This window comes from Labrus mixtus, chromosome 22 (assembly GCF_963584025.1).
Source record: "Labrus mixtus chromosome 22, fLabMix1.1, whole genome shotgun sequence".
NCBI lineage: Eukaryota > Metazoa > Chordata > Actinopteri > Labriformes > Labridae > Labrus > Labrus mixtus.
In genome coordinates, this window is record NC_083633.1 from 18,746,846 (window position 1) to 18,757,687 (window position 10,842).

At 42.2% G+C, this 10,842-nt stretch overlaps 1 protein-coding gene across 1 annotated transcript; it reads right to left on the bottom strand.

The window, feature by feature from the left end:
- Positions 1–481: 481 nt before the first annotated feature.
- Positions 482–10,842, bottom strand: gnsa (glucosamine (N-acetyl)-6-sulfatase a). Its single transcript, XM_061029845.1, has 14 exons — positions 10,512–10,842; positions 9,177–9,236; positions 8,872–9,075; positions 7,938–8,003; positions 6,087–6,185; positions 5,717–5,884; positions 5,470–5,552; positions 5,035–5,153; positions 4,408–4,511; positions 3,898–3,999; positions 3,267–3,377; positions 3,051–3,161; positions 2,686–2,846; positions 482–2,522 (listed from the first exon to the last, which is right to left on the bottom strand). Exons 1-14 carry the CDS (start codon positions 10,668–10,670, stop codon positions 2,447–2,449), a joined length of 1,623 nt encoding a protein of 540 aa, XP_060885828.1. The 5' UTR covers positions 10,671–10,842; the 3' UTR covers positions 482–2,446.

A 10,842-nucleotide genomic window follows, 5' to 3' on the forward strand; every position in this document is an offset into this window, starting at 1 on the left:
GCTTCTGTCTCGTGTAGCGAGTCATAAACAGACGAAATCTGAAGAGCTTCCCTTACAAGTTTGGGACAGATGGTTTAAAAAAAACTCATCCATTATCGATTTGTTTTTCTTTCTCCATCACCATTTGTAGTTTTAGGAACACATTGAAGAAGTCACAGATTTTTAAAGTTGATTTGTCTCTTCCAGTCGTCCTAACGCTCTGTCCTATAATTGAACACTAACTGATCAAATGAAAACATGTTACTGAAAACTTAATGACGTTTAAAGGGTTTTACATTTCGGCTCGATTTATTGTCGCTTCTTCCTCTTTCCCTTTAGGAACGTAATCTCTGCACAGAACCGTGAACTGCTACAAACATGAACTCATGTATTCAATAACACTCGGACTTGTCTTAACACACAAGCTGAATGTTTCTGAATAAACCTATGGTATGAAATGCCGGACAGGCAAAAAGGGTTTCAGTCCAACTATATATTTAAAAAAAGTACAAAAACAAGAGAAAAAGTTGAGACTGAAAATGAGAAAACAGTCGATGACTAAGTTGAACGTTTGAGCTCAGTCACAGAAATAATCGAACGCGTTTGTCAGTCTGATGAGGGAAGAATTGAAATGTACAAAACGGACGAAGCAGCTCAGACATTTGTATTAAGGCGTTTTCATTAATGCCACTTCTTATCCCAAGGAATCGTTTCCTAATTATTTAAATAAATAAAGAGTCCTTTCACCGAAATGTTCTCTGAGGTGAACAAAGTGCTGCAGGTATGACCGATCACGGTGAACCCCTCGACTAAAAGCCAGTCGGTTTTTGTTCTTCTATGAATTATGATTTCTAACAGAAAAGAATCTCTTTGGCATACAGAACTTTATGATCTCTAATCCTTAAAATGATGTCTGACCTCTTTTCCAGGTTTGAGGAATCATTCCTGCAGCACTCTGCAGAAGTAAAATACGACTGTTTCCTCTTTCGATCCAGATTTAAAGGAGCAGTACGTAACACTTACACCTAGTGTTTTAAATGGGTACTGCAGTCCAAATTCATAACATTATAGAGCTGTCTAGCCCCGCCCCCTCCTCTCTAGAGTCGATCCTCATGCAGGTCGCCATGTGGTGGACACTGAAGCTTCAGTGTTTAGCCAGCTCTGCATCACTCTTGAAATCTCTCATCTTGGACCTTTAACATTTGTTAAATTTACAGTGATAAGATTCTTCTGAACACCTGATTCACTGACATGAAATCTTTAAAACGTTGTGATGAAAGGCTTTAAGTTTTTCCCTAAATGTGTGTGTGTGTGACGTCGTCTGAGTGAGAAATGTTGCAGCTCTGTCAGTAGGCACTGGTTTCTGAAAAGACTCGGATGGATTGTCTGTATGTTGACCTTTTCTCCCTGTAGGTGGCGTGATTTTCTTTAACTTTTAATAATCACTATTTTGACATTTTTATTCTTCAGGTTAAATAAAAACAAAACCTTCCTCCCAGAATTTTCTCATCTTCTGAAATTGTGACGTCCTGCCGGTTGACCTTCGTTTACATTTCTTAGTGTTTTTACATTTTTCTTTTTGTCACGTTTGTTGAATTGAAGGTTTTGTGATCGCAAAACAATCAATCTTTTTATTTTGCTGCATTCAGTGGGTGTGCATCATACACCTGCTAATGTGTGCTAGCTGTCTAATGAACCCCCCAAAACATCTAGAAAGAATTCATCAGCTGTAGCAGTGAGAAGCTAACAAATGTTAGCATTTTCTGACACCAGTTTTCTGGAACGTTTGTCAAAGTTTAGACTAATAAGATGAAGAATCTTACACCTTTTGTGTCTTAAGCGCTTCACATGTATTGATATATTTGCGTGTCACTTAAATGCATCTTTTCTACCAAATGTCCAACCCCTCAAAAGATTCTTGAAGATCACCTGAATGCAGCAAAACAAAATCCAGGCAGCCGGAATTTTGAGCGACAACATGAAAACATCTTTGTGAACTGGAAGTGATATGAACGTCTCACGAGAAGAGAAACCACACATAAAAACAATAACTACCGAGTCACATTAGTGTTTGAACTTGATATGAGTGACCGAGCCGACGTCCATCGGTGCTCTTTTTAAATCTGACCAAAACAACAGGAAGTGAATAAATGGCGTCGGGCGTGTTGATCCATCCGGATTAATTTGCCTCATACTCACAAAAACTCACACACACAAAAAAAAACTGCAGTCCAAACTTCATAGGGCGAGTGCTGCACACTAAGAGGCCTCTCGTCTCCGTGGCAACGCACCTATTCCTACAATATGACCTCACCTGATCCCTTCTCCATCCGTCCACAGAGAAAACTGGCTCGGGAGGCCTGACAACAAGGCAACAACAGCAGGGCAGGCTGAATATAAAACAACAAAGCAGCCCTTTCTTCCTCAGTCCATCTTCTCCACGTCTTCATCACTGCTCCTCTTTTTTTTATTTCATCCTCTGCCGGAGTCTGCTGAGCCGCCCGCTGTGGCCCGTGAACATCTGCCGAGGATCAAATTTATAACTGTGGAACAAAAGAGGAATATGATACTGGGTGAAAAAACAAAACAAGTCGATTTTATATGCATATGTGCATTTAAACGGAGGAGACATTTGTCGTTATGTGTTTTTTTTGTGCAAGTTTTATCTATTTTTGTACATTCTGTTGGAAGCGTTGATGAACCGACCTTGGATCGTACACGCCGGGCGTTCGACACGACTGTCCGGAGCAGGACTGCAGCATCATCAGCCGGTGGTTCATCTTCTCCAGGACTTCCTGGTCGATGGTCTTTGCGATGTTGGTCAGCTGGAAGGGGTCTGCAGTCACGTTGTACACTTCTACAAACACCTGCAGGGGGGCGCACAACGGCAAATAAAAGCGAATCCGGTAAAGTGCCAGACCACCAGTCAACCACCAGATGGCAGCACAGTAAGGAAATTGTGTCTGAGTGATTATTAACAGCACATTTTATAATTTTTTTTAAATTGCATGTTAAATCAGTCACAACAAATAATAAAAATTTTTAAAATATGATTAAATCGATTCCCTCACTTCGTTATCGTCAAACTCGCAGTACTGCAGGTTGGCACAGGGGGCGACAGTGCGCACACACGCGTAGGTGTTGTTGTACGAGTCCTCACACACACAGTCTGGGAAACACTCCTACAGAGACGATGGAAGAGAAAAAAAGAGAATGAATGAGTTTTAAAGCGGCAAAATCTTTATTTTCTGTCTAAAGGTTAAAAAAAAAAAAAAAACATGCCGTACCGACACTCCTGGTCCCAGCAGGGGGCAGGAGGGGTCCGACACGTTTCTTCCTTCTCCTTCGTACTCCACCAGGATGTCTGTTCTCCAGCTGCTGCTGTTCATCTTCCCCTCCTGGTAACACACACACACACACACACACACACACACACACACACACACACACACACACACACACACACACACACACACACACACACACACACACACACACACACACACACACACACACACACACACACACACACACACACACACACACACACACACACACACACACACACACACACACACACACACACACACACACACACACACACACACACACACACACACACACACACACACACACACACACACACACACACACACACACACACACACACACACACACACACACACACACACACACACACACACACACACACACACACACACACACACACACACACACACACACACACACACACACACACACACACACACACACACACACACACACACACACACACACACACACACACACACACACACACACACACACACACACACGTTTGTTTACAGATTCTTTTTTCTGGTCTTTTTGATCATTTCCATAAAATTTAAAAATAAATGAAGCGAGGCTGTGTCTCACCATGACCGGCAGGAAGGACATGCCGTCCATCTGCGTCTTGTTGACGTCGTAGCCGGCGATGTCCAGGATGGTCGGACCGAGGTCCACGTTCGCCACCAGCAGCTGAAGACAAAATGAAGCAAATTCTTTCAACTTAAAGGAGCGAAATGTAAAATATCTACTGAATGAAATCCTAAAAAAAGTGAGCGTACTATATCGTCAGACATTACGGTCCCAAACACCGGCTGTCAGCTTGTGCTAGCATGCGGTATCTTGAAGTGTAGGTACAAGCAGTAAAATGTACACACCACTTCCTGCAGTGAGTGTGTGCTTCAGGGGGCGGCGAGCCCAGGAGGAGGGGCTCAGTTTGAATGTCTACAAGCTGCGAGCGAACATTCCCGCTGACTCTACCTTTTAACATCTTGCTGCCGTCTCCAAACTGAATATTTTGTTCAGATTTTTAGAGCGTGGGGTCGACACTGTGGGCTGACTGGTGCCACCTCAAGCTAGCAGATAGGTTTGTTTATGTACCTTGCTCGTCTGGTTGGGCTTGATATCGGGTCCTCTGACCATGAGGGGAACTCTGATGTCAAACTCGTAGAGCTGCCGTTTGTCCAGAGGAAGAGAGAACTGACCTGAAAGATACAAAGACATGTAGAAACGTCACATTTCACCTATGTTTACTCTGTTTTGTTTTAAGAAGACCCTAAAAAACTGACTGACATTTTTATAACAAGAGGACTTAAACCTCCATGAAGGCCTCGTAGTCCACTTAGTGTGCCTGATCTCTCACCATTAACTAATCCCTCGAACAATGTCTGAATCACTCGCTGTTTTGTTTTGGTTACTTGTTATTTTTTGGGCCGTTTTGCCTTCCTTCGATAGGACAGCTGAAGAGAGAGAGTGGGGGGATGACATGCAGCAAAGGGTCGAGGTTGGTTTTGAACCCACAGTCGCTTAGACGAGGACTACAGCCTCTGGACATGGGGCGTGCCACAGACCGCCCCCCCACTCATCCCTTCTTTATTTCTCTTAAAAGTAAAAAAAAAATCTCTTTACAGTCAGTTAAAGTTCAAATACTGGATAGAAATCAGCCTCTCTCTGACCGCAGATATACATAAATATGAAGTGTTTAAATGTGTGTGTGTGGTTAGATACCTGTGTGGTAGCCGTTGTCAGAGGTAAACAAGACATACGTGTTGTCCAGCTCTCCTCTGACCTGCAAACTCTTCACTATTTTCTCCACCATGTCGTCTACTGACAGCAAAGTTCTCCACCTGCAGTGAAACAACATTAAACATGAACTAAACTAAACTCTCATTTCTCACTTACAAATTACTTAAAAAAAGCTTTCCTATTACGATAAAAAAGGAAAAAGTCATACAATTTAAGGATACAAATCTTGACTATCAACTAGAAATAGATCCTTAAAAAATATAAGACACTCAGAAGCAGAAAAAGTAGCTCAAAGTGGACGTCGATTGGGTTGTAACGATGAGGAAGTGAGTGAATAAAATGCAAAGAGAAACTAGACAAGAAAGGTGAGAATCACTAAGAGGAAGAACAGGAAGTGGAGAAGCAGCAGAGACCGACCGTTTCCTGAAGGCATCATCCAGAAACTGAACGGAGGAGTTGGTCATGGGGGTTTTCGCCTGTCTGATCAGCCAGTGTTTGTCCTGAGGAGGGAACAGAAAGGAATCAAACGGTTTCTGTTTTGGTGAATAAATCAACATAAATGTTTTATTGGATTTTTTTTTTTTTGGTGTTTTGACATGATATGAAAGTCATCCGTGTTTTTATTTTATATTTTTTAGGTCTAGATTCCAGAGAGAAGACGTACCTTCCCGTGGACGTTGAAGTTGGGGTCTCTTGGAGCCTTCGTGGTGTTGAAGCTGTTCTGGTACTGAGGAGCTGCGGTCCACGGCGAGTGGGGGGCCGGCGTGGAGACCATCATGAAGAACGGCTGGTAGTTTGATTTATAACTGAGGAAGTCCAGAGACATGTTAGCCTGGAGAGAGAGAGAGAGAAAAGAGAGTTAAAATAACAACAAATAACCAGAAAATGTCACTTAAAGGAGCAGTATGTAACTCTGACCCCTAGTGTTTAAAATGGGTACTGCAGCCCCAATTCAAAACATTGAGCGGCTGTCTCCCCCCCCTCATTATTAACAGCCATGCACAGACTCAGTAATCATAATAATCATGACTCACCAGAACGTCGGTCAGGTAGTCTTTGCTGTAATCAGCTCCATGTGTCTGAGCTTTTCCATCCACTGACAGAGTGTAGTTATAATATTTAGAGTTCTTCTCCTGCAAAAACACAAACAACCTCATGTTTACGTAACATGCATGCAGTCTTTAATCATAGTGACACAGATACTACAGCTGTACTATTAATCACTTTGTTATTGTTATCCTGATATGAGCCGTCGCAACAATCACATCGTTAAAGTATGAGTAAATAAAAAACACTTTAATGTGGTCGCTTGAAGCTTTCTCACTTAGCGTGCGTGCATAACACGTCTTGGATGGAGGCCCAGGTGTAGCGACTAGGGCCTGGCTGATTCATTTTTGAGGCCGATATCGAGAAAATAATCGGATACTGATATATCGGCCGATATCTTTCTTAGATCTGTAGCGATAGATAGAAATACACATGTATTGTGTTGATCCCGCCAATGAAGTCATCAAACACTTGTGGAAAAGATTTACAATGACGACAAGATTTTTGTAATCCATATAGCGCCCTCTGCTGGCGAAAGAGAACTGCAAGTGGAACACAAAGAAACGCAAATGAAATGCTATTTGACTGGTAAATAAATCTAGTCATATCGGCGCATATCTGCAATAAAACGTGCTGCTATCGGCTGATTTTATCGGCACTTTGGTTCATGCACTCGTTGTAAATTAACGGATTACAAACGTTAAACTCAAATTCAGCATGGTCACATGTATGAACATGAGCCGTCTCCTTATGGTAGCTGCTGTAGCGTGTTACATTGTGTTCAAGAAGAAGTCATAGAAATGGATGTAACCAACTTTTCATGTCATTGTTGGTTATTTTTTTATTGATAAACGATGTAGTTGTTTGAGATTTTTTTTAACATTTTCTGACATTTTTGAGACCGATCGGTGTTGTTTGTAAGATGTAAGAGATCATTGCAGCTTTGGTCTCATGCACCAAAAGACCTCTCCCTCCTTCTCTCTCTCTGTGTTATGATAAGCTGTCAGGTCATGAGACCGGTTCTCACATCTGTGTTTGTTCTCTGCAGATAAACCGCTCTGCACCACAGACGTGACCTCCATGTCATAACTTCTGTAATTCAGTTAAGAGACGTACAGTAAACTCAAGATAATCTCATTTTAGCCCGTTTATTAGTCTGGCTCCTGCTGCACAGAGACTGCAGCTACATGAGCACATCAACTTTATTATGACAAATGACTGAACTCAGATCGGCCTTACTGCACGGAGGTCAAATAAAAAAAACTTCTCTGCAAACATTTGCATGCTGTGCAGAAGTTTAAATACAGAAACCTGCTGAAAAGTTTAATACATAAAGAGAAACTTTTTAGTCTATTTGAGCATTTTCTCATCAAAGGGGTTCTGTTTTCTGTGCAGACAAAAACCTCAGACACTTCTTTTGTCCATCATGAGACAGTGTAACAGTTGCATTGTGGGTAAAATATCAATAAAGGCCAACAAAATACAAACATTTGCATTAAAATCTCAGTCTGTCTCATTTGCAGGAGAAATGTCTTGCAGTAGTTCCTGCGTTATTGCCTCAGCTCTCTAGGGAAGCATGACACATTTCCACGAGTTTAATGGTATGGTGGACTTATTGTGATGGAGTTCCTTGAACAAGCTGAGCTGGATTTGAATCAGTAAGGGTTCATTTCATGAGGTTAATTTTGTTCTCACTTCCCCAGCTCAGGACATGTGTGTGTGTTGATGAGGAACAGGTCAGTATCTGAGGGCTTAATTCTGTCTTAAATCAAAACAGCTAAAATCTGTCAGATTGGGAAAAAGTTTTTTGCTGAGGGTTGTAAAGGTTTCAGACTTACCAGTCCGACCCAGTAACTCCAGCCTGGAGGCACATGCTCCACCCCGCCGGCGTCCGAGTGTCCGTACTGAAACACACAAAAGGTGTATTGTGATGATGTTAAAGGACGTAAACAGCGTGGGAAAATTCAGCACTACAGCAAAACAAGAAAACAGTAAACAAAGCTCAAACCAAAATGTCAACAAGTTTCAGTTTTTCCACTGTATTTCATTTAGCTGATTAGCATTTTAAAATTGACTAATCAGCATTTCAGTCCTGGAGCACCTCCTCTTTTTGAATTCTTCAATCGGAATGGAAAAGTTGGCATCATACGTTCATGAACTATTTAGACATTGCTCTCTCTCTCTCTCGTCTACTCCAGGCAACTGTTGGTTAAAAGTAAATTTGTTCAGAATCCAAGAGATGAACTGACTGACACTTTTATCCTTAACAGCTTAAAACCGTGCCATGAACGCCTCACTTCTCACATCCCCAGCTCAGGACATGTGTGTGTGTTGATAAGGAACACACACACATGTCCCGCGATAAGGAATCGACTTTGTTGAAATTGAAGGAGTCACAAGTCCAAAAGGTTTGGAAACACTGAGATAATGGGAGAATGGGGACCACTGGACTCCTTCATGATGTGACATGAGTTTGGCAGTACATGTCGTGATGGTTTTAACATCTAACAGTCATCTGAAATGTCCATTTTTTATTTGATCCTGTTTTCATGTGATAAGGGGAACCCCAAAGCCCCGTCCTTGGTCCTCCATATTTTTCATATTCTCGGACGACAGACTTCTGCCTCTGCAAACACTGATTAACAAAATCAACGGGCGAGCTCAGGAACAACAGGAAGTTAATCTCCTTTGATGGCTAATTATCAAATGTAAACATGACCAAACCACCATGCAGGAAACACACACACACACACACACACACATCCCCATTACCTGGTTGAGGTATTTCCCAGCGAAGAAGGTCTGGTATCCGTGATTCTTCAGTATGGCGGGGAAGGTGTGGGCCTCCTCGCTCTTCTGCCAGGCTGTGCTGCTGCAGTTTCCCTCTATCGTGTTGTTGATGACGTGGTGGTTGTGCGGGTATTTCCCCGTCAGGATGCTGGCTCGACTCGGGCAGCAGAGCGGGCTGGCGACAAACTGGAGGGAGAGCGGTGAGAGATGAAAAAAATGGTGCTTAAAAAAAAAAAAAAACCCGAGCCTTTATTAGCCACGTAACAGCCTCCTGTTACTGAACTTACTGCGTTTGAAAATGAAATCCCTGCATCACCAATCAGCTTCTTCGTCTTTGTCAGAGGACTCTGGAGGGAACACATTTGGTTTCATGAGAACTCAACCCTTGAAAACAGAATTTAAACCATTTTTTAAAACTAAAATCGTCCAATTTCTCTTGTAACTATTTAAACAAACAGGATGTAAAATCTCAATCAAAAACAATATCAAAAGATGACGTTGAGTTCTCGCGGGGAATCATGGGAGTGATACTCTCCCAAAACGAACTCAGCGTCCTAAATCAGTGATCATCAACAGGCGGCCTTTCAGTCACAAATCAAGCTCACAGAGGAGGCCTGCTTTCGTTTCTTGGAAGTCTTACGGGACCTTCCCCCCCTCTACCTCTTTATTCTTAAATTAAGCAAACAATGACTCGATTGTTCCTCTAAAATAATCAGCGGATTAATCCTTAATACAAATAATCAGCCTGAGCTGCGGCCTCAGTTCTGACGCAGGTGTTTCATCTGCTCTTTGCATACAGGACTTTTGTTTTCAGTTGTGATTTAAAGTGATGATATTTAAGTTTCCTTATAACTAACCAGGCCAGAGCATGACGTTTTTAAGGAATTAGAAACGAACAAAAGAAGCAGATAACTAGGAGAACATTCTCTGCAGCTTAATGAAGCTTTTTTTTTTAGAGAAGAGATTTAAGGAAAGCTTTTTTTTTCCGCCGCTCAAGTCACTCCGGGTCCCCGACAGCAAAAACTCTGTTCTGATAATCATTATTAAGACTTTGTTATGTTCTAGATTTATCCTGAGGTCGTTTGGTCCACAATCCAAAGACTGTCAGTTTCCTGTCAGAGAGAAGGGATGCTCTCTCTCTCTCTCTCTCTCTCTCTCTCTCTTTTGGGTAAACATAGGACTGAAGATCTGTAGCTGATGTAACACACTTTTACAGTAAACATATTTGTAAGCAGTTTCCTTCTTAAGGCTGCAGTGTGCACACTTTGAACTCCGGATTATGCTCTTAAATCATCAGATTTTTGATTGGGATTTGGTGCATGTAACCAGTTGAGGGTTTTAATGGGAGGGAGGGGTGTTTGCTGTATAAACTGTGGGAGCAGATTGTAAAAAGTGATTAGGTCTGCTGACTCTGTGAGATGCCTAAATGATGTGTGCAAGCCAGGGAGGAATGTGAGCTGTCAGCTGTATCGCAATATGAGAAAATAGAATCTAGTTTAAATCAATTAATCAAGTGACATGATGGATAAGAGAGAGAGGTAAATGCAAAGTCACGACCCTCCCTAGAATAAGATCCACATCATGCAAAATAAAGGAGAATAAAAACCACCACATGAACTCACCAGACCCCCGATCGCGATGTCCAAGTCGTCAGTGAGGATCAAAACAATGTTAGGTCTCCGGTATGATTTTGCAAACACCCCGGTGCTCAGGTAGCCGCACAAAGTGACGCAGATAAGGACACAGTTTGATAGAAGCGGGCGTCGGCGATCTGCGTCCATTTTTACTGTAACTGAATCTAAAACTACAGAAGCTTTCCGCCTCTTCCTGCAGCTCGGAGTCTCTTAAGAGCGTGAAATGTTGTCAGTCTCTTCAGAGTGGAAAAAAAACACACACAAGAACAGACTCGGCCCTGTTTGAGACAACACTTCCTTGTTTCATGGTCATGCGCTG

Excerpts from the sequence above, each read along its gene's own strand:
- gnsa (XM_061029845.1), bottom strand. The coding sequence starts at position 10,670 with ATGGACGCAGATCGCCGACGCCCGCTTCTATCAAACTGTGTCCTTATC. Across the intron at positions 9,076-9,176 it reads GGATTTCATTTTCAAACGCA|TTTGTCGCCAGCCCGCTCTG; the intron begins GTAAGTTCAGTA and ends CTCTCCCTCCAG. Across the intron at positions 8,004-8,871 it reads CTGGGAAATACCTCAACCAG|TACGGACACTCGGACGCCGG; the intron begins GTAATGGGGATG and ends TGTGTGTTTCAG.